The sequence below is a fragment of the Chrysochloris asiatica genome, unplaced genomic scaffold (assembly GCF_000296735.1).
Source record: "Chrysochloris asiatica unplaced genomic scaffold, ChrAsi1.0 scaffold00356, whole genome shotgun sequence".
Taxonomy (NCBI): Eukaryota; Metazoa; Chordata; class Mammalia; order Afrosoricida; family Chrysochloridae; genus Chrysochloris; species Chrysochloris asiatica.
The window spans coordinates 1,781,777-1,806,298 of record NW_006408874.1 but is presented as its reverse complement, the minus strand read 5'-3'; the positions used below and the strand labels follow the sequence as shown (position 1 = coordinate 1,806,298).

The 24,522-nt window shown below is 39.1% G+C and overlaps 1 protein-coding gene across 1 annotated transcript in view; it reads left to right on the top strand.

Annotated features, from left to right (window-relative positions):
- Positions 1 to 24,522, top strand: part of CSGALNACT2 (chondroitin sulfate N-acetylgalactosaminyltransferase 2) — a 71,501-nt gene that overhangs the window by 12,210 nt on the left and 34,769 nt on the right. The window contains exons 4-6 of the mRNA XM_006876146.1: positions 665 to 843; positions 3,316 to 3,410; positions 17,983 to 18,064. Coding sequence (XP_006876208.1) covers positions 665 to 843; positions 3,316 to 3,410; positions 17,983 to 18,064 — 356 coding nt within the window. The remainder of the gene's footprint in view (positions 1 to 664; positions 844 to 3,315; positions 3,411 to 17,982; positions 18,065 to 24,522) is intronic.

Below are 24,522 nucleotides of genomic sequence, written 5' to 3'. Positions count from 1 at the left end.
TTCATTGCCATGGTTACAGTCCCCTCCCATGCATCATCAACCAACCAGGTGTTATACCCTGCAAGCCTGCCCCGGAGTTGTCAGCACACAGCCCTCTTCCTCTCTGGGTCTAGAGTCCCCAGCCGCTCCATCTCTCCACATCATCTTTTCTGCCTTCATTTCTGGCATCACTGTTTCTCTGGGTAGGATTCCACACTCCACTCTTCTCCCTTGATGGTCCCAGGGACCTCCGTTCCTAGACTGCAAAGTCAACCACTCCCTTTTGCTACAAAACATCTACCTTTACATTTCCAAGCCTCACAATCAGTCCTGATAACAATTATTCACTGTTGTACCACAAGAGTGCTATCCACATCTCCTTTCATCAGTCCCGCCCAGACAGATTGGATACTACTCAGTGACGTCATGCCACCATCGACAAAAACGGACCGAGAATAATAGCACTAGTATGTTACCTGACAGTTGAGCCTTTCTTTAGTGACTCTCTGTTCCTGGTGATGACTATGCATGTGATGCTGGTGGTCGCCTGCCCCTGTGGTGAATGTGAAGCCAGCATAATAGAAATATTTGAAGTGTAGGACATGCTTTGTAAACTGTATTGAAGGAAAATTGTTGTTAAAATTAAAGGGGGACTTTTCATTTGTTCTATGTGCTTGCCTTGTAGTGAATCTAATTTTCACAATTATACCATGGTGTCCTTGAATGAAGAGTTTAATCGTGGAAGAGGACTAAATGTGGGTGCCCGAGCTTGGGACAAGGGCGAGGTCTTGATGTTTTTCTGTGATGTTGATATATATTTCTCAGCCGAATTCCTTAACAGCTGCCGATTAAATGCTGAGCCAGGTGCGTAAAATACTGATAGATGAGTTGAGTTTAGAATTTAAAACACTGTTACTATAGCCTACATTTTGAGTCAAATTGATGTGAGGAAAAAGAAGGTGTAATTAAAGTCTAGTATTTTTGTTTTGTTTTATTTTGTGTGTGGGTTTGTTTTTTTAAATTATTTTATGTTATTACATTATATTAGGTGTAATTTAACTCTAATACTATGCAGCAGTGGGAGAAAGATGAGGCTTTGTGCTCCCATAAAGATTTATAACCCTATGCAGGGTCTCTATGAGTCGACACTGACTCCACAGCATATAACTGCCAACCACCACCACTACGTAGAAAATTGAAAACTTGCCACTCTGAAGTTCACAATTCTTCTCTTGGGACTAAATTCTATTGGGCAAATAAATGAAAAGGAATAAAAAGTCTGAAAATTGACAAGGAGGGAGATTCATCAGAAAAAACAAAAAGAGCTGACCAGATTGTTTCGAAATGTGTTCAGGTCAGAAGTGTCCAACTTCTGACTAAAGTTATACAGATACATATGCAAGAATCTAGATACTTGTAGTGCTTGAACTCAGGAAATACACTTTCTGTAGTGATTTATTATACTTTTATGCTTTATGTTTTTTAATGTCTGAGCAAATGGTATCTTTGTAAATTAAATTTGATATTAACTGTATAAAGGAAGGTTTCTATAATAAAGAATTTTATAACGGTTTGTTTTAAAATGTAAACTATTCATGTCATTTAGAGTATTGCTTTCTTGTTAGTTTAGTTGGAGATAGTTGTCAATAACTCTGAGACTCAACTGACATGCCTCAGGAATTCCAAATCCTCTACAGGGTCATTATCAGTCAGAAATAACTCTACATACAGCACTTGACAACAATGACAGTAGGTGAGAGTCCTGGTGTGACACTCTAGGATAAGCACTGCGATGCTAACCACAAGTTCATCAGTTCAAGCCCACCAGCCACTCCTTAAAAACCCTATCTATACATGGTTGTTATGGGCACTTAGCAATAACAACAAGCGAGTTAATGATGATTTAACCTTATTTTTATTAACTATAGAGAGCCTAGAATTCAGAATGTGGAAGTTGAAACAGACAAATATTTGCTCAGTGTAAAATAAATTTTATAATATCCAGAAATAAAACAGGTTTGCCTATAAGACATTGAGCGCCCTGGCCTTAAGTGGGTTTTAAGGAAGGTGGGATGAGCAACCACTGGGATTTTAGAAAAATAGTACTGTGTTACCTGTTGTTGTTGTTGTCAGGTGCCATCGAGTCGGAACCGACTCATAGCGACCCCATGCACAGCAGAACGAAACAATGTCCGATCCTGGGCCAACCTCACTACCGCTGCCACACCCGAGTCCATCAATGATGCCACCTGGCTGATCCATCTCGTTGGGGGTCTTCCTCTTTTTCTCTGACCCTCCACCCTACCCAGCATGACATCCTTCTCCAGCGATTGTTTCCTCCGGACAATATGTCCAAAGTAGGAGAGACGAAGTTTAGCCATCCTGTTACCTACACAGTGCTTTTCGGTGTATCGAATGTTTTCTATGACCAGTTTTGATTGGGGCCAGTCATACAAAGAACTTCTCTGCTAGGTGGTAGATTTGTTGTTGTTAAGTGCTGTTCAGTCAGTTCTGACCCATAGTGACCTTGTATAGAGTTTCCAAGGAACGACTGGTGAGCTTGAACTGCTGATCTTGCAGTTCAAACTGACTTTGCAGTCCAGCGTATTACTCACAGTACCACACTAGGACTCCGAGTGGTAGGTGGTGGTAGTGCTGGTAGACTTTCCAGCTAATTAAACTTTCCAGCCGCTTAGTGCTGTCACTGAATGCTAGCAATAGATGTTTTAATCTGCAGGAGATGTTTTTAACCCTCACTTTCTCATATTCCCAACCTTTTCAGATCTTGGTTCAAATCTGTCTATACTTCTGTTGTTTAATTATTCACTCACTACATAGCTAGCTATTCATTGCACTTAATTCTTTGGATTTGCTGTTTCTGGTACCTCGTTTGAGCCCCTAGTTTGGCTCTGTAGGATAAGCACCAGACTGCAAACTGCAGGTCAGGGCTTCAAAATCACCATCCATTCCTCAGTAACCCTATACAGGGTCACTGTGAGTCGGACTGACTTGATGGCACTGAACAACAACACTTAATTTTTAAGGTGTATTTAACAGAAGTTTCTGAATTTCCAGATAGGTGTCAGGGGTTAATTTTCATCAGTTACTTCTGATTAGATGAAATAAAGAGTAACAAAAGGCCCAATCTAGTGAATATCTGAGAGCATACCCTGGTGCATTTTCCTGTTAGTCCAGTCTTTCTTTTTCAAGGTTATAGATTTGTGGAGTGATAGATTACAAAGTCATCAGCATGCTCACTACAAACATGCTGCTCAGTAGCCAGAAGATTGATACAAACTCCCTTGTATAACATAAAACATCTGTTTTAATTTATAGGTAAAAAGGTGTTTTACCCTGTGGTGTTCAGTCTTTATAACCCTGCCATTGTTTATGCCAATCAGGATGAGCCACCACCTGTGGAACAGCAGCTGGTAAGACTTGTGCCTTGTCAATATGAAAAGTTGGAAAAGTTCCCTCCATATTCTTTTATGTTTGGTATGAAACCAAGTTTGGGTAAAACCTTAAAATTATTATTGAAGTATTTCCATAATCTTCTCTTCCCATAAAAGCTTTCATAGTTGGTGGTGATGGCTGTATACCATGGAGTCAGTTCTGACTCATAGTGACCCTGCATAGGGTTTCCAAGGCTATAAATCTTTCTCCCACGAAGCAGATGATAGATTTGATCTGCTGACCTTGAGATTCACAGCCCAACTTGTAACCCACTACAGTACTGTTTCAGAATTAGATTTCCTTCTGAAATCTAGCCCATAAAGAAAGACCTCATATTCTAGAATGTGTAACTTGCATAGTCATGTCTGCCTACTTATTTTTATTAATGTTAAAAATAAACTATTTTTTGAATAATTCTAAGAATAAATTTTAGATTTAATTTTAAAAGCCTTACTAATGAGAAATTAGACCTCGTCTAATAAAAGGAATAAAATACAGTGGGGAATTACTCAGGAAAACATGAAATCACAATTCACATATCAAAACTTGTATTATTGCCAAAGCTGTACCTACATAGAAGTCCTGGTGTGGTGTTGTGAATTAATGCTCTGAACTGTGAGGTCAGTCTGAACTTCAAGCTTACCAGCTGCTCCTTGGAAACCCTGTACAAAGTCGTTATGAGTCAGAACTGACTTGACGGAACTTAGCAACAACAACAATATACCTCATAAGTTTCAGAGTATTTTCTAAAAGAAACTTTAAAAATAATAATTTATATTAAAATGTTGCAAAAATAGTACAGAGAATTTCTGTATTTCATTGTTTCCCCCAAATGTTAACCTCTTACATAATCATTATATATTTGTCAAAATTAAGAAATTGACCTTGGTGTATTAATATTAAGATGTCTTGGTGATGCAGTGGTTAAGCACTTGCCTGTGAACCAAAAGGCTGGTGGTTCAAACCCACCAGCCCCTCTGTGAAAGAAAGATAAGACAGTTTGCTTTTGTCAAGATTACAGCCTTCGAAACCCTGTGGTACACTTCTGTCCTGTCCTATAGGCTTAGTATGAGTAGGAATCAACTTGAAGGCAATGGATTTTGGAATGGCAGAGTGGTGAATCAGATTAACTGCTAACCAGAAGGTTAACAATTTGAGCCCACTAGCCGTTCCACAGGAGAAAAATGTTGCAGTCTTGGAAACTGAAAGGTACAGCTCTGCTTTGTCCTATCAGGTCTCTATGAGTCAGAATAAACTCAAAGGTAATGCTTTTATAATCCAAGAGGCTGGAGCATATGAAGAAGAAAATTGCATCGGTATTGAAGACTGATTAACAACCTTGCTTGCTGAAAGCAAAGAGTACTTAAAATACTTACCAAAGATGATCAAAGTCCACTGTCTTTTTAGTTTTTATTGTGAATTGAGTGATAGTTACATGGGAGAACATCAGTTTTATAATCATCCTATCATATTTCGTTTCATTGCAATGACTACAGTCTCCTCCATGCATCATCATTCAACAGTATTTGCTTCTCTTCCCTCTTGTTTTTGTTTTTCTTTTTTTGGATGTACACCAAAACACTCAGGAATATACAGTCATTCAAACAAATATAGGTTGTACTTTAATGTAAAGAAAAAAATCCTCACCACAAGACCAATAAATAACATCCACATAAATGGAGACAAGATTGAAGTTGTCAAAGACTTTATTTTGCTTGAATTCAGTATCAAATCTCATGGAAACAACAGTCAAGAAACCAAACAATGTATTACTTTAGGCAGATCTGCTGCAACAGACCTCTTTAAAAGTGATGAAGAGCAAAGATGCAGTTTGAAAACTAAGGTGCACCTGACTCAAGCCATGGTATTTTCTGTAACGTCATATGCATGTGGAAGTTGGAGAGTGAATAAGGCAGATTGTAGATGAACTGATTGATGTATTTCAGTTATGGTGTTGGAGAAGAATGTTAAAAGTACCATGGAATACTAGAAGAACAAACAAATTGTTGTTGGAAGAAGTACAGCCAGAATGCTTCTTAGAAACCAGGATGGCAAGACTTGTCTTTCACACTTAGAATATGTTGTCAAGAGATATCATACCAAGTGAAGGGAAAGCAAAAAAGAGGGGGACCCCCAGTGAGATGGATTGACATCGAAATGGATTGAAGTGTACCCATGATTGAGAGAATCATTTTGTTTTGTTGTTGAGTTGGAACCGACTTGACTGCACCTAACAGCAACATTAAGTACACTACATACTGTATTAGAATTTCACTTGCTTTCCCACTACTGTCCTTACTCTGTCCCAGGATCTAGGCCAAGGTGTGCTGTATTGCATTTAGCATAGTTTTAGCATCGTCTTTTGGTGTTAATGTGAATATAGAATGGAAATGAACCAAATTAATTAATATATTTTTAAGAATATCCAAGAAAAGCCGGAAGAAATAAATATAAAGGTAGAAATTAATGAAACAAAAATTGTAAGTTTATAACATTGATAAATTTAACAAAGTTATTCTTTATGAGTAAGCATTTTTTTCTTTTAAATCACAAAGTGGGCAGATTCAGAGTACCAAGAGATAACATTGGAAATTAGGTAGGATATAAGGCACAAAAAAATTGAATTTTAAATGACAGAATTTTGAAATTTTAAATTAATGGAAATGTTTGAGAATTTATAAAATACTGACATGAGATAAGAAGACTAGCACTAAAAAGAACAAGGCCATACAAAAATTACAGTAGTTATCAAAAAGTTTTCCCTGAGGAACCATAGATACAGAATTTTACCAAGTTTTCCCAAACTTTGAAGGAGTAGATAATTGTGTTTTAGTTGGTGGTGAGTGCTATCAAGTCAGTTTTGATCCATAGCAACCCCGGCTGGTGAGCATATCAAACCGACAGTGCAGATCAAACCAACTTTGCAGTCCAGCGAATTAACCCACCGTGCCACACCAGGACTCCATTAGTACCAAATGATCAACATATTTTATGAGACCAGCATTATCTTGTTAGAAACACCTGGCAAAGCATGGCTATACATACTCCTTTAACTTACCTGGAGTCAGTCCTACTTTGGGATAAAGATACAAAATAGCAGACCAAGCCCCTGAGTCTGTCTTACCTAATATCCAAATTCCTCGTCGAAATGAATTGTTGTTAAGTGTTAAGTGCCGTCAAGTTGTTTCTGACTCATAGCAACCTTTCATAGGGGCTCAGAGGAGCAGCTGGTGGGTTATAAACCTATGCGTTACCTTGCAGCGCTACACCAAAACTCAGAAATGAATTTTTCAGAAGAAAAAGCAACAATAGTGTTTTTTAAATGAGAGAAATATTGCTAGCAGATAAATAGTTTTAAGAAATTTTTCTAAGGTAAACACAACAAGAATTGATGGACAGATAGCATGGAAAAGAGAACAGTCTGGAACATGTTCAAATCACTGATAAAAATGGGACTGGTTTACATCTTCTGAATTCATAAGAAGATGGCAGGGAGTAAGAGGGTGTCATGGGGCCCATATGTATTTCTGGGTGTTAAACAGAAGATATCACAGGAACTGACTGCTAGGGTAAAACTGTGTGGGTGGAGGGTGGAAGGGTGGCGGGATGACACGAGCTAGAGAGGCAGGGCGGGTTCTTAGGAAATTATTGCTTTCCAGAATGGATGGATGGCCTCTGAACTCAGAAGCTGAGTCCTGATGGGCAGTTGTGTCCCTCTTCCACTGTTCCTGGAGTAAAGTCCTTATAATCAAAGCTTACAGAAATAGATTTTTTTAAATAATGATTTTTAAAATAAAAATGAGTAGCAGTTAACCAAGACTAACCAAACAGTTAAAGAAAGTTAAATCTTTGACAAAGGCATCAAGTTGTAATAAACAGAAAATTAGTACATGAGAATATGAGTATGTATAGAAAAAAACAGATAGAAAATACCTGGAAATTAGAGAAAACATTATATTTGTAAACCAGATATGTTGCTGAAGAAGAATCAGCATGTGAAATTGTGAAAATATAAAACTCAGTGAATTGGCTGAATAATAGAATAATGGTCACAGGTGCATGTAGAAATAGTTGAATCATGGAATATTTGTGGTTGTTTATTTACACTACAATAGAAAGAAAAAAAGGAAAAGGAAAATGTGTGCCTAATTTATCACTTCCAAGAAAACATATATTTCATATATCAGCTTCACCTTCATCTAGGTCATCAGTGCTATCTGGTTAATTCTGTTGGTTTTTTTTTTTTTTTTTTTTTCCAATCATTTTTCTCATTCTGCACAACAACTTTGCAGACCGTCACCATTCTCCTCAAATTGCCTCCTCTAAAGACAGTTTCTACGTATTCCATCTGGAAAGGTCCATTTATGTTGTTTGAAAACGTATTTTCAATGACTGTGTCATTGATCTTGCAAAATTAAATCATGAGATTTCCAGTATCATTTGTATCACCAAAGTCATATTTTCTAATTATTGATCTTTCCTGTTTCCAACTTTCTCATTCCAGTCACCAGTAGTACACAATGCATCTGGATTGCACGTTTGATCAGTTTCAGACTGAAGAAGTTGGTAGAATCTTCAAATTCATTTCATTGCCTTTAGTGGTTGGTGTATACATTTAAATAGCAGTGATATTGATGAGTCTTCCTTGTCGACATATGAATATGATCCTATGAAAGACAGAATTGTGCTTCAAGATCTTGGGATGTTCTTTTTGACAATGAATGTGATTTAATTCCCCATCAGTTTTTTGTTTCCAACATAGTAAACCATCTGGTTTCCTGATTCAAAACATCAATGCCAGTCCATTTCAGCTCACTAATGCCTAGGATATTGGTCTGTATCTGTTCCATTTCATTTTTAACAATTTCCAGTTTTCCTAGATTCATACTTAGTACATTCCATGTCTTGATTATTAATGGATGTTTACAGCTATTGCTTCTCATTTTGAGTTGTGCCACATCAGCAAATAAAGGTACTGAAAGTTTCACTGCATCCCCATCATTAAGATCAACTCTACTTTAAGGGGAGACATCTCTTCCCCGGTTGTTTTTGAGTGCCTTTCAGCCTGAGGGACTCATCTCCCAGCACTATATCTGACCATGTTCTGTTGTTATTCATAAGGTTTTCATGGCTAACCCATTCATAAGTGGTCTGCTTCTGCTACTTCCTAGTCTGTCTTAGTCTGGAAGCTCCACTGTAACCTGTCCATGATGAGCGATGATGGAGAACCTCAAGATCATCAGCCAAAACAAGGTCAGGGAGCTGACTGGGGATCAGACCATCAGTTGCTCATATGAAAATTCAGGCTGACAATGAAGAAAATGAAAACAAGTCTATGAGTACCAAAATACAACATTATGTATATCTCATCTGAATTTAGAGACCATTTCAAGAACAGTCTAATTTTGCATTAGACTCTAATGAAGAAGACCAGAGAGAGTGGAGTAACATCAAGAACATCATACATGAAGAAAGCAAAAGGTCATTAAAAAGACAGAAAAGGAAAGACCAAAGTGAATGTCAGAACAGACTCTGAAACTTGCTCTTGAGCACAGAGAAGCTAAAGCAACTAGAAGAAATGATAAAGTAAAAAAGTAAACAGAAATTTTCACAGGGCAGCTTGAGATGACAAGGTCAAGTCTAATGAAATGGCTAAAGACCTGGAGTTAGAAAATCCAAAAGAAAGAACATGCTCAACATTTCTCAAACTGACAAAACAAGAAAACATTCAATCCTCTGGTTGCAGTATTGAATAATTCTATGGGTAAAATATTGAATGATGCTGGAAACATCAAAATAAGATGGAAAAATACACAGTCACTGTACCAAAGAGAATTGTTCAGTGTTCAGTCATGTCTTATGATCAAGAACTGATTTTATTGAAAGAAAAAGTCTAAGCAGGACTGAAAACATTGGTGAAAAACAAGGTTCCAAGACTTGATGTAATACAAATTGGAATACCTCCACAAGTCAGTTCAACATTGGAGGCACTCAATCATCTATTTCAGGAAATATGGAAGATAGCTACCTGGCCATCCAATTGAAGGACATCATATTTGTAACCATTCCAAAGAAAGGTGACCCAACAAAATTCCAGAAATCATCTAACAGTGCCACTGCTGTCAAATGCAAGTAAATTTTTACTCAAAATAACCAGCATGTCATAGGCTCCAAGCAACTCCAGGAAGTATCTGCTGTCTCCTCTGCTGAAATATTTTGTCCTATGCCCCTTTTTATTTCTCCCACAAAACCTCACAACATCATAGGCCTGGAGTCATTGCAGTGAATCCTGCTCACAGAGCCAAATGCTTACACCAAGTGGGGACCATGTCATATTTCCTCTGACTCCACAAGAGGGAAAGAGGACCAAACTCAAAATCAGCCCAAGGCAGATTCCTATGAAGGAGAGTTCATACATGCCTCTAGCTTGTATCTGTGCCTTTAAAATTAGTCAAACTTGAGAACTAATTTAGAAAACTCATCCTTAAGATTTTTTTTCTCTAGCATGACATTATCTCAGTACCATAGGCCAGATTTTCTAAAGAAGCAAAACAATTGAAACATGTATATGTGTATTTATAAAGAGCAGTTTATTATCTTACAATTGTAGAATCTCAGGTCCCCAGGGGAAGTTAGCGAGTCCCTCCCACGTGACCATTATGTATAACTAACTATGCCTGTATTAGGTTTCATCATCAAGCACATCCCAAGCACGAAACCTCTGGAAATCTGGTCTAGTCAACTTGACACAAAAGCCTAACAGTTACATCTTGCTATTTTCTGAAACAACCTTTGACACTTTGTCTAACCCCAGCCATATGGGGTTATATGTCCTATACATGTGAAAGTTGGACAATGAATAAGGAAGACTGTTTAAGAATTCATGCATTTGAATTACTTTTTTTTGAGAAGAATATTGAAAGTACCGTCGTCTTTCTTGGAAGAAAAATAGCCAGATTCTCTTTTAGACAAACTTAACTTAAGGTACCTTTAGTTGAATGATGATGCACAGAGGTGATTGTAATCATTACAATGAAATGAATGTAAAACTGATGTTTTCCCATGTAAACTATCACTCATTTCACAATAAAAACATATGGAGGGGGGGAAAAATACTTTTGATACTACAGTACTAACATCCCTTACAAATAGTCCAAGCCACTTGGATAGTCCCTGAATTGTCTTACATCCAAACCCAAATTTAGAGCAAAATGTGCAGGTTTTGTTCCAATGTATTAAAAAATAGTACAAGAGACAAGGACTTCTAATATATGTGTCCTTCAAACTCATAAAGAACTGCTTATCGATACAGAAGGGGAATAAAGCTAATTCCTGGGTTTGCCACTCTGTAAACGGTGAATTTGTCTGTCCCTTTCACTCATCTCAAATCCCAATTGTTTGCAAAGTAGAATCTTAACATTGTTTAATATGGTTTATGAACTGGGCTGTTGCAAGGCAATTAATAAAGTGATGCAGGGGGCTTGGATAACAAGACAAATCCTTTTCCTTAAGCTGGAAATGTGGTAACTAATTCTGAAAGAACTGATGATTTAGAGATAAAAAACAAACCACTCCTGCAGGCCTGTCCCATCATTGTCAAGACCAGAGGGCTTGCAACCCAGTACAGTTCTACTTTCCTGGAATCTAGACCATCTCCCACTGTCCATGCAGCTCAGACTTGTACCAGTCCTCCTCATACAGACCCTTTGACTCACTGCCTGGTCACCTGGACTACAGACATGCTGGGCTCATTTGCTTGCTAACTTGAGTCTGACACCAAACTGTCAACTGCTTAAGAGCAGTGAGCAACTGTGCCAGTCTTCAGAAACTTTGCCCCGACTTCCGGTAAGGGTTTTCCTTCAGCCATTGCAGCTGAATCCGTCAGTTTCTTGCAGTTCACCACTTATATACAAGGGCTCAGAGCATCCATTCTGACACATGAGACCACAGAATGTTGCTCTTGCCTACAAGCATGAGTCACTACTTTCTTAAGATAAGGCAAAGGTTTTTAAATAAATCTCTTAAGAGATTTAAGATCATAAATGTAAAAGGTGGTTCTCATGTATGTATAAAGAGTAGTGATGGATTCTTTGGTGTATTCTGTCATTTGAGATCTTTTAAGACTTTAAATACTCTTCTTTTGATCCTAAAATATCTTAACTCATAATGTGTTTAGGTCAAGAAAAAAACAACAAATTTTCTTCACTTAAAAACAACAACAGCAACAACCAGAATGCTTCTTAGAATCAAGTATGGCGAGACTTTTTCTCACACTTTGGACTATAGTCAGGAGGGACCAATTCTTGGAGGACAGCATACTTTGAAAAGTATAGGGTCAGTAACAAAGGAGAAGACACAGTGGCAGTAACAATGGATTCAAATATAACAATTGTGAGGATTACACAATATGTTGCATGTTTCAGTCTGTTGTGCATATGGTTACTATGAGTAGGGACTGACTCGAGGGCAATTCCCAACAACAGACCATTCTGTTCCTTCTATTTTGTTATCTACAGGAATTTCCATACAGTGTCTTTCCTGCCATAGGTTACCTCAGATTCATTATGCCCAGAACTGAGCTCTTCCTTGCTCCTTGTTGTACTAGCACTTTCTCCTTGCTTCTAGATTTTGGGAATGAAATTTGGCTTTCATCCTTGAGTTATCTCTCTTACTCATCACCTCCCACCACCCCATTCCCATCAGTCGTTTGCTTACTGTTTCAATTTTGCAGCCTAAATCTTTTCCACATCTTTCTACATGGCTTTCTTTTTGTGTGTACATATCACCATAATCCATCTTCCCAAACCCAAATTTTAATTGTTGGCTCATTACTTACTGTGTCCCTGTGTCTCTTCTTTCCCCCTTCTAATATCTTCTCTATACCTCAGTCAGCATAATCTTCCAAATGAATCATCTGATCCCGTTTTTCCTCCAACTCTTCAAAGAATGTCCACTGTCATTGAGTTAAAGCCTACCCACATGAAAAGAAGCAGATGGATTACTGTGATGGGGTCTTGTCTGGTGGACAGATCTGGTATGAGATCTGTTTTGTTTTTACTGCCCAGGAACTAAGTCAAATATTATAACAACTGTGCAAAGACCTGGAGTTGGAAAACCAAAAGGGAAGAACATTTGTCAACCTGAGGGAAATGAAAGAAAAAAAAAAATTCAAGCCTTGACTTACAATATTGAAGGATTCAATGGCAAAATCTGTATACTAAGAAAATAATCTGAGAAACTGGATTATATGAAGAATAACGTGGTATCAGGGTTGGAGGAAAACTCATCAGCAACCTGTGATATGCAGATGATGCAACCTTGCTTTCTGAAAGCAAAGAGGACTTAAAATACTTACTGATGAAGATCAAAGACCATAGCCTTTGGTATGGATTGCACCTCTATGTAAAGAAAACAAAAATCCTTATCGCTGGACCAATAAAATTCTTATCAATGGAGAAAAGATTGAAGTTGTCAAAGACTTCATTTTGCTCAAATCAACCATCAACACTCATGAAAGCAGCAGCCAAGAAATCAAGTGATATATTGTATTAGGCAAATCTGCTGCACAAAACCTCTTTAAAGTGTTAAAGAGCAAAGTTGTCAGTTTGAAGACTAAGATGCACCTGACCCAAGACGTGGTATTTTCAATCACTTCATATGCGTGTGAAAGTTGGACAGTGAATAAGGAAGACCATAGAAGAATAATCGATGCATTTGAGTTACAGTGTTGGAGGAGAATATTAAAAGTACCATGGACTACCAAAAGATGAAACCAATCTGTTGGAAGAAGCACATCCTGAGTGCTCCTGAGAAGCCAGAATGTCCAGACTTTGTCTTGCAGACTTCGGACATATTGTCAGGAGGGACCAGTCCCTGGAGAAAGATATCATATTTGGTAAAGGGAGGGTCGGAGAAAAAGAGGAAGACCCCCATCGAGATGGATTGGTATAGTGGCAACAACACTGGGCTCAAACATGGCAGGGATTGTGATTGGTGCAGGACTGGGCAGTGTTTGGTTCTGTTGTCCATAGGGTCACTATGAGTCTGTACCTACTCAATGGCACCTAACAACAAGGAGCTAAGACTGGTATTTACTTTTTTTAATGGTTGATTAGTAAAGGATAAAAATTCATGACACATGGAAAATTATTTGAAATACAAATTTCAGTGTTTATAGAGAAATTATATTGTAACACAGCCACACTTATTTAATTATGCATTGTATTGACTGCGTTTATACTATGAAGACAGCACTGAATAGTTTTGTTAGAGGCTATAAGGTTTGCAAAGCCTAAAATACTAATACAGGAACATTAAAGAACCTTATCATACTTCCTTTGTGGGCACCTTTTACTTGTTACTGTGGTATTTAGTCCCTCTATCCTTGCCCACATGCTCTAGTCATTGCCGGGGCTCTGTGCAGGCTTCCTTTTGCTTGGAACCCTTTCCTGGTACCTCTTCACTTGGATGACTTCTGCTCATCTATCAGATCCTAACTCAGCCTTCATTTTATAGTAGAAGCTGTTTCAGAACCCTCCATATAGGTTAGGTGTGTCTCTTTTCCGTGCAGGAAAGACCTTTATTCCCCTACTTGTGTCTCTGTTTTAGTTTTCTCCTTACCCACTTCAGGCTGCCTGGTTGGTCATTATCTGCACGTACTAGACTACAAACCACAAGGCTGGCAGTTCAAACCCACTAGTTGCTCCTTGGAAACCTAATACAGGACTACTGTGACTCGAGACTGACTCCACAGCACATGACAACACAACAACAACAATGCAAATACACTAACCCCTTCATCTCTTATCCTTCCAGTATTCTTTCATAGAACCTTAGGTGCAGCTGTCAACCAGGTCTCAGAGCAGCAGAATGCGGAGGGTGCGAAACACGCAGCACCGCCACATTGCCTTCCTTTTAACTCTTATGACCATCGGCCTCATGGATTCTGGCATTGTCATCAAGTCGTGCACCTACTCTGTCCACTCTCCCTTTTTCCAGTCTGACTACAGTGGTCTTTCTTACACCCCCAACATCCTCACTCTTTTTAACGTATCACACTTTGAAGATACCTTCCTTGTTCTTATGTCATGAACCTGTCAGACTCCCTCCTGAATTGTAGCCTCAACCTTCTCTTTGTTTCAAGGACAGAAGCTGGGTATGTCATTTGGTAAGGCCAGACTGTTGTGGTTGTTAAGTTGGTTCCGACCCATAGTGACCCAGTATAGGGTTTCCCAGGAATGGGCTGGTGAGCTTGAACCGGCGACTTTGCGGTTCAAACCAACTTTGCAATCCAGCGCATTAACCCACAGTGCTACGCCTAACTCATCTTGCATAAACAAAGGCATTCCACAAACTAGCCTTCTTTCATTCTCCTAACATTTTGCTTCTTTTAGATCATCTTAATCAGTGTATAAGCATACTGTATTATGTACCTTTGAGAATTTTTGAAAGCTCTCTTTGGAGCCCTGACCCTTATTCTTTCTCTTCTGCCCCTTGTTCTTGCTCTCTGCTCAAGTCACACTCCAAAAATACTCCTGCTTTTTTTTGCCTGGAATGATCTCCTCCTCTTTGCCTAGCTGACTTCCTTATTTTCTCCGGGTTCCTGCTTCAATGTCACTTCCTCAGAGAGGCGCTTTGTGGCCATTATATTACAAACAGTCTTTCCCTCTGTCAGACTGTCCTCATCCTGCTTGATTTTTCTTCAAGGCGTGTGTCACTGTAAGGATACTTTCTTTCAGGAAGACCTGCATAAATTGGTCCCTACAAGGTGGAAGTTAAAGATATCCCAAAAGTCCAACTTTCCCAACATGTTGTACCACTCCATAATCCTTGCTATCCACCACCACTCCTCCCCTTCCTCAATCCCAGGGTTCTGAATTATGCCTCAATGGCTCACAGAACCCACAACTGTCAAAGAAGTGACTCACACAGTTGTGGAGGCTGCGAGTCTCAAGTCCCAATTCCATAGTTCAGAGGTCAGTCAGTCTGGAGGAGTCTCCTCACCCACGGAGGCTCAGGAGGAGTTGAAGAACCCAAATCGGCAGGTCAGATGGCAGGCTGTTGTTGATAAGTGAGGCTGTGGGACCTGGTGAACCACATTAGGTCCAGAGACTAGAGGGCAGACCTGATGAGCCAGGTGCAAGATCCAGAACAACAGAGCGAACTTTGCCAAAGCAGTCCAAGATACTGAACTCAGACCATGCCCTGAAGGAAAACTAAGGATGGTGACTTGAGTCACACCCCTAGTAAGATGGGGATATCCTTAATCCTTTGCTTGGTTGGTTATGTGCCGTGGAGTTGGTTCCAACTCATAGCGACCCTGTACAGGGTTTCTGAGGCTGTAAATGTTTACGGGAGCAGAAAGCCTCATCTTTCTCCGTGGAACAGCTGGTAGTTTCAAACTGCTGACCTTGCGGTTTGCAGCTCGATTTGTAACCACGACGCTACCAGAGCTCCTTATCATTAGTGCTTGGTTCTACCTTAATCCTTACTCCCATCTTAATCCTATCTCATTAAAAACTCATTGTCAAATGGGTCAGTAATCATAGGCATGTTGTTGTTGTTGTTAAGTGCAGTGGAGTTGATTCTGACTCATAGTGATCCAGTATAAGGTTTCCAAGGAGTGGTTGGTGAGTTTGAACCGCTGACCTTGTGGTTCAAACCGACCTTGTGGTCCAGTGCGTATCCTACAGCACCACACAGCAGGCATAATGGCTAAGTTTTACAATCCATCACAAAATGGAACAAAATGGTTAGAAGGGCCATAATAAATAATTAGCTGCCCTGCAGTCACCATCTGAAACACATATTTATATGCATGCTGTTTCTCACCAAAAGGAAGGTTCTATGAGGACAAGGACCTTGTCTGCTCTGCTCAGAGCTAGGTAGATTCCAGCTACTGGAACTATTTCTAACAGGTAAACAAATAAACATTTGTTGAATATATGAATAAATATTTTTTAGGCTTCAACTTTTTCTTGATTCTGTAACTTAATATAGGAGCTCTGATAGTGGTTATGAGTTGGGCTTCTAACCTTGAGGTCAGTAGTTTGAAACTACTAGCCATTTCATGGGAGAAAGATAAGGTTTTCTGTTCCCGTAAATATTTGCAGCCTTGGAAACTCTAGGCAGGGTCGCTGTGGATTGGAACCGACTCAACGGTACATAATCATTAACCACTATAACTACACTTGGAGTCCTGGTGTGGTGCCATAGGATAAGCACTTAACCTCAAGGTCAGTTTGAACAGCAAGGTTAGTGGTTCAAACTTACCAGCTGCTCCTCAGAAACCCTACATTAGGGTCGATATGAGTCAGAAGTGACTTGATAACAATTAACATAGCTTAATATCATCAAAGTCCTGATTTTTTTCTTCTTTTTGTCCACTTGAACTTTCATGTGACAGCTTCATTTTAAAACTGATTTTCTTTGTGCTAGCAGTGGGTTGCCAAACCCTGCAGTGGGTTGGCAAACTGTTTTTGTAAAAAGCCAGCTAGAAAATATTTTATGCTTTGCATGCCATGTCACAACTACTAAACTCACCTACGAGGATAAAAACAGTCATAGATAATCTGTAAACAAATGAGCGTTGTTGTGCTCCAGTAGAAATGTTGACAAAAGCAAGCTGCAGGCTGGATTTAGCCTGTGGGCCATAGTTTTCTGAGTCATGCCCTACTCCAGGAGTTCTGGTGTGCTGTGTGATAAGCACTGGAATGCTAACTGCAAATTGGTGGTTCAAACCCATCAGCCTCTCCTCAGAAACACTGTATGTGATCGCTTTGAGTCGGAACTGACTTGATGGCACACAACAGCTACAAAAGAGCAAGTGTCTTTCAAAGGAAAGAGGGTTTGTTTTTCAGAATTCTCAACAAAAAACTTTCCGTTTTTAGCTTATTGTCCTGAATTGGATCTAATGCCAGTTACTGAGCCATTTCCTACTGTTAGTGGGGTGAGACTACCTCATTGGTATAAAGTACTCATAGCCCACCTTGAAGCTAAGGTGAAAGAAAGGAGCCTTCTCTGAAGCTGTCTGGCTGCATGAGGCCAGGTAATTAACAGAAGGAAACTGTACACCACCAAGAAGAACTGTGGGGGAATGGATGGTGGGTAGGCACCCAAGAAAGTTCTATTCTGCCGAATTTAACCCAGTGCATTACTGTTAGTGTTTTTAAAATGGTTGTCCTCCCTAAAATGTAAGCTTCTGAGCCAGGCACCAAATTGATTTCATTAGTAACCTAATCGTATACCTTGTCCAGGGCTTGGAAAAGTAGCCAGAATCCTTTGCTTTTGGAAATTACTATCTTTTTGCTCCTTTCTTTTCTTTTAATGTTTTATTGTGAATTATATGATAGTTTACATGGGAGAACTTTAGTTTTACATTTTTTGCTTATTTCTTGTAAGGATTTAGTAACAAAAGCATGTGATCCTTTTCAGTCACAGAAATGATAGGGTGAAACACTATCAAAAATTATTTTGTTTCATTGTTGATTAAAATGTCTAGTTCTTGAGGAATTAAATTGAACTTTTATTTATTTTTTTTTTTAATTTGAGGTTCACAAAAAAGATTCTGGCTTTTGGAGAGATTTTGGCTTTGGAATGACTTGTCAGTATCGATCAGATTTCCTGACCATTGGTAAGTATACCTCACATCCACGGATAGGCTCTAACATGCATGATCAGATATCTTAATGTCGTTTTTTTTAAAAAGTTCTCAGATTTGAGTATTTTTCTATTAAATTATGAAAGCTTGAGGTTATTTGAAAAGAGAAGTCTAGAGGTATCAAAGATAATGAGTTTATAATTAATGTCTTTGAATTGCAAAAATGAGGTCATTAAGGAAAAATACATTTATTTGACTCTTTAAAGTCAGAAGCTCACTAATTTGTTTTTTGTTTGTTTGTTGCTTACCCTTTATTGTAGTCTGGGTAAAGGTTTACAGAAAATAGGACTTTTCCACTCAGCAATCATATTCATTTTGTTTCGGGCCATTTGTGACAATGCCCTCAATATAGCAACACTCTGGGTTGCCAGGTTCCAGTCCTCTTTTCTTGCCCCTTCCTGCCTTCTAACATTTGTTTGTGTCCATATGCTTCCCTTTTTTCTCAAATGGTTGATAGCATTGGGGAGTACATTCCTCCCTGATATTAAAGCTCACCAGCTACTCCTTGGAAACCCTAAACAGGGTTGCTATGGGTCAGAATTGACTCGATGGCACTTAGCAACAACAACATATGTATATGTATCAGGATTGGCAGAAGACTCATTAACAACCTGCAATATGCAGATGATAACAACCTTGCTTGCTGAAAGTGAAGAGAACTTAAAACATTTACTGATGAAGATCAAAGAGCACAGTTTTCATTGTGAATTATGTCTCAATGTAAAGAAAACAAAAATCCTCACCACTGGATCAATAAACAACATTCTTAACAATGGAGAAAAGATTGAAGTTTGGAAGGACTTCATTCTTCTTGGATCAACTATCAACACTCACGGAAGCAGCAGTCAAGAAATCAGATGACGTATTGCATTAGGCAAATCTGCTGTACAAGACCTTTTTAAAGTATTGAAGAGCAAAGATGTCAGCTTGAGAACTAAGGTGCGCTTGACCCAAGCCATGGTATTTTCAGTCACCTCATATGCATGTGAAAGCTGGATGGTGAATAAGGAAGACCGTAGAAGAATTGATGCTTTTGAGTTACGGTGTTGGAGGAGAATATTGAAAGTGCCAAGGGCTGCTAAAACAACCAATAGATTTGGAAGAAGTGCAGCTAGAGTGCTCCTTGGAGGCCAAGATAGCCAAACTTCGTCTCTCATACTTCAGACATATTGTCAGGAGGGACCAGTCGCTGGGGAAGGATACCATGTTTGATAAGGTGGAGGGTCAGAGAAAAAGAGGAAGACCCCAATGAGATGGATTGGCCAAGTGGCAGAATCGATGGACTCAAGCGTGGCAACGGTACTGAGGTTGACCCAGGATTGGGATTGGGCAGTGTTTCATTCTGCTGTGCATAAGGTCGCTATGGGCCGGTACCAACTGGTTGGCACCTAACAACAACGAATGTATGTATACATGGACTGTGGTGCTTTAGGATAAGAACTGAATTGCTAGCACAAGATGGACAATCCAAACCCACTAAGTGCCATTGAGTTAATTCTGCCTCATAGACTCATAGTGACCCTGTTTCCAAGTAGCATATGCTGGGTTTGAATCACACACTTTGTGGTTAGCGGTGGTGGTGGTTGTTATTATGTGTCTTGGAGTTAGTTCTGACTCAACTCTGCATAGGGTTTCTAAGGCCATAAATCTTTATGGGAACAGAAAGCCTCACTTTTCTCCTGAAAAATTGCTGGTAGTTTTGAACTGCTGACCTTGACGTTAGCAGCCTTACTCGTGGTTAGTAGTCCAGGGCTATTCTTTAACGTTGTTAGGTGCTGTCCAAGTGACTCTGACTCATAGCGACTTCATGTAGAACAACAAAATGCTGCCCGACCCTGCACTCTCCTCACAATCAGTTCTCTTGAGTACATTGTTGTAACCACTGTGTTAGTTCATCACACTGAGGTTCTTCGTCTTCATTTTTACTGACCCTCTGTTCTGCCAAGTATAGATGTCCTTCTTCAGGGACCGTTCTCAGTAACCTGTCCAAAGTATGTGAAACAAAGCCTTGCCATCCTTTCTTTTAAAGATCCTTATGATTATACGCCCTCCAAAACTGATTTGTTTGTTCTGGCAGTCCATGGTATATTTAGTGTTCTTTGCCTACACCATAATTCAAATGTATCCATTTTTTGTTGATCTACCTTTTTCATTGTCCAGCTTACTCATGCACATGAAGTCATTGAAAATAACATGTCTTGGTTGGGTCTAGAACATCTTAGTCCTCAAAGTGACATCTTTGCTTTTTAACACTTCAAAGTGCTACAGATTTGCCTGCTTCCATGAGTATTGATTGTTATACTAATTAACCTTAGTGTCCCCTAGGTCCAACGACTCATTCCTTTAAGGTGTTTGATTATGTCTAAGTTTTCATAACTTTGCCTCCTGTATGTTCCACCACATTTGTAGATATATTTGCAGCCAAGGATAGTACTCGGATATAAATATTCTCTGTCAAACATATATATATATATATATACACACAAACACATATATGTGGGTACGCTCCCTCCCACACCTACTCAGCTTGTGTTCAGGCATCTACTTGTAGATCACTGTTATTGTAGGATTGTTATTGCAGTATGTAACAGTATTTATCTTTTTGTTGTTAACTCTCGCTCTCCTTCCAGCGTTGTCCCCGCCACCCATCATTTTATGACAGTCTCCTCTTTATTCTATATTGCCTTCTCCCTCACACAAATAACATGTGCATTAATTTCTTTCCAAGTTTAAAAGAATCTGGTATATCTTGCAATCGTCTCCATTTTCAGGTTCTGCAACTACAGTATTCCCTCTTTTTACTTTGTAATGGTATCCTTTCCAAACTGATATTTCTGGTTCCCTATTTTCATTCTTGTAGGTTTTTGTTGTTTTTTTTAAACTTTGGATTCTTTTATATCTGTATTGTGAATGTGGTGGCTCCATATGTCAAGCACTAAATTGAGAACCCTAAGGTTCATGGTTTGAGCCTGCCAGTTGCTTCACAGAAGAAAGATAAGACTTTCTGCCCTCACAAAGATTTAAAAAGCCTTGGAAACCCTATGTAGAGTTGCTATGAATTGCAACTCACTTGATGGCACTTAACAGCATATCTGTGTTAACTTCTTGATAATGGTGTCATGCATGTTAATGCATGGTTATTGTCCATTGTGGTGGTTGTCCATTGTGGTTGGTTCTCTGTCTGAAGAACTTCCTTTAGTATTTCTTGTTAGATTGATATGATTTTTTACAAATTCCTTTTAATTTTTTTGTTTATCTGGAAATGTCTTAATTTTGCCATTGTATTTAAGGGACAGTGTTGCCTGACATATTATTATTGTTTTGCAGTTGTTGTTGTTGTTTTTTTATGTTATCCCATTACGTTCTTGTTTGCATGAGTTCTGCTGAGAAATCAGAGTTTCGTCTTATTGGTTCTCTTTTGTAGGTAGCTTTTTATTTTTCCTCAACCGATCTCAGGAGCTCTCTTTGTCTTTGGTTTCTGAAACGTTGATTATGATATGTCTTGGTGATTTTCTTTTGGGCTCCTTCCTGATTGGGGTTTGTTCAGCTCCTTGAATGCATAGCTTCTCATCTTTGATGATATTAGAGAAGTTGTCATCCAACAACTCTTTGACAAAGTTCTCTGTTTTTACCTTTTTAAAAATTTTTTGTCTCTTCCTGTTAGGGTATTCCAATCACACGTTATTCCTCTTGATAGTGTGTGTGTGGGGGTAAATATACATATATATATGTTGTTGTCATTATGTACCGTGGAGTCGATTCCGACTCATAGAGACCCTGTACAAGGTTTCCGAGGCTGTAAATCTTTACAGGAACAGAAAGCCTCATCTTTCTCCCGTGGAACAGCTGGTAGTTTCAAACTGCTGACCTTAAGGTTCGCAGCCCAATTTGTAACCACTACGCTACCAGAGCTCCATATCTATATCTATATCTATCTATCTATCTGTCTGTCTGTCTATAATAATCCTGTTTATTGTATTTGGATAACCTTTTTTCTTTTTTCCCTGAAGTAAAGACTTTATAATGTCTTTCTTTTTCTTTGGTTACTTCCTGAAGTGAGTAAAGAATTTATGGTCGCTTTCTTTTTCTTTTAAGTACTTCCTGGAGTAAAGAATTTATGATTCTTCTCAGACCTGGTAAAATGGGGGTACACTGGAGCTTATGAAGGTATGGGTTATCTTCCTCTAAGAATGGGCTAAAACATATTAAGAGGAATGATATGTTGAATATTCATCAAGGGACCCAGACTTACTGAAAATGGAGTTCCTTCTGCAGTTGTCAGCTCTAGGCATTATCTTCATGGTTCTTCTGCCTGTGGCCAGCTGCTTCAATTAGAGTTTCAGGTCTTGATGTCCTTACCTTTGTCTCGAGGCTAGTCTTCTCAGTATGACTATTCTTGTTGGACTAGAAATGTCTTACCCACTTCCTTGATCCCTGTTTATAGTAGGAGAAAACTCAGGGTGCAGGGCTAAATACGAAACCAGAATAAGAGGGGTCTAGGGCCCAAGGGTTCTAATGTGTCCCTGACAAGATGGTTTGTGTTTAGAAGCTAATATGGGTAAAATGTAACATTGCCATGAGGGAGATGCAAAGGGCTTTTGCCTATGACCAGCGAGTCAAGTTAATAGTAAATACAACTGTGGCATCTCTCCCTGTTCTGTTATCCTGTGAAAATAAGAGAAGACTCGGAGACAATTGTCTAATGTTGATAAATATCTGTGCCCCTTTAGAAAAAAATGAGAAACATAAATATAGTACCTTGAGGGGTCCCTATAATAACTGGAATGATGTTCAGTGGACCACCCAATATTGGTATTGGACTTCTAGCTCGTACAAGGGTCCACTCCAGCCCCCCATTGCAAACCCTTACAATGCAATCAGTCCATTACTCTTAATTATAGATAATCCCAAAACCATGACTAGGGAACCTTCAATAATAGGAAACTATGGATTGGGAGCCGATGTTACAGGAAAGGATCCTATAGGAGTCTACTCTCTAAAACTAATTAGACAAAACTCTAACCCTTCCTTTACCAAGGACAGACTCAAACACAGAATCCTAGAAATTATTTAGATCTACTACCCCACCCCACCCCCCACTTAAGTTCAGGAAATGACCCTTCCAGAGTGACAATTATGTAAGTTAAAGACCAAAGGCAAACTATAGCTATAGAAACAGGATATGGGATTGTGAATGCTTGGTTGGAATGTATTAAATAATCTGTTTGCACTCTAAATAAGAGCGATTGTTACATCTGTGCAACAGGAAACCCGGAAGCCCAAGTGATCCACTTTCCACTCGGATGGTCCTCAGACTCTCAGGGCATGCATTGTATGGTTGCTTTCTTCCAAGACCCTATATCCTAAGGCAACGAATCCTGTAACTCATTGCCACAACTGTTCCCTAATGTCAGGGATCTTACAGGTCAGCCCCCAGGACCATTAGGCCTCCAGCTTCAAATGTCAGTTTCACTTCGTGTCTCTCCAGACACCTGAACGTCAGAAACCTGATGGAATACAGTGAGCACAAATTCTTTAAAGAGCTCCAAAATCAGTCAGCCCTAGCTATTCCGCGAGCAGATGTATGGTGGTATTATGGGAAACAATTATTTGGGGCTTTACAAATTGGAGTGGCACCTGTGCTTTGGTGCAATTGGCCATCCCTTTCACCCTGGCATTCCATCGACCAACAACTACAGGAGACAGGCATAAAGCCAAAAGAAGTGTAGTTACTCCCCATGGCTCTTTCAATTCCTATGTTTACATAGACAATATAGGAGTTCCCTGGGGGGTGCCAAACAAATTCAAAACAAGAAACCAAATAGCTGCAGGGTTAGAATCTGTATTATTCTGGTGGTCAACCATTAACAAAAATGTGGACTGGATTAACTACATCTATTATAATCAACAAATATTTGTAAATTATACCAGGGGTGATATAAAAGGAACAGCAGAACAATTAGGACCTACTAGCAAAATGGCCTGGGAAAACAAATTAGCCCTAGATATGATATTAGTAGAAAAAGAAGAAGTATTTGTTATGATCGAAGTCCAATGTTGAACTTTCATTCCCAATAATGCAGCTCCTGATGGTACCATTACTGAAGCATTACAAGGGCTGACCACCTTAGCTAATGAACTCGCTGAAAATTCAGGCATAGATGACCCCTTTTCTACTATCATGGAACAATGATTCCGGAAATGGAAAGGGCTTATGGCTTCATTCCTCACCTCTATAATTACTGTGTTTGACATATTAACACTAATGGGATGCTGTATTATACCCTGTATAAGAGGATTAGTTCTAAAACTCGAAAACAGCCCTAGCCAAACAACCCCACCCCCATACAAAATAACCTCTTTCACCTAGAAACACATGAACACCAAAGTCAACATCTCCTTGCAAAATTTGAAGAAAAAAATGAAGAAGT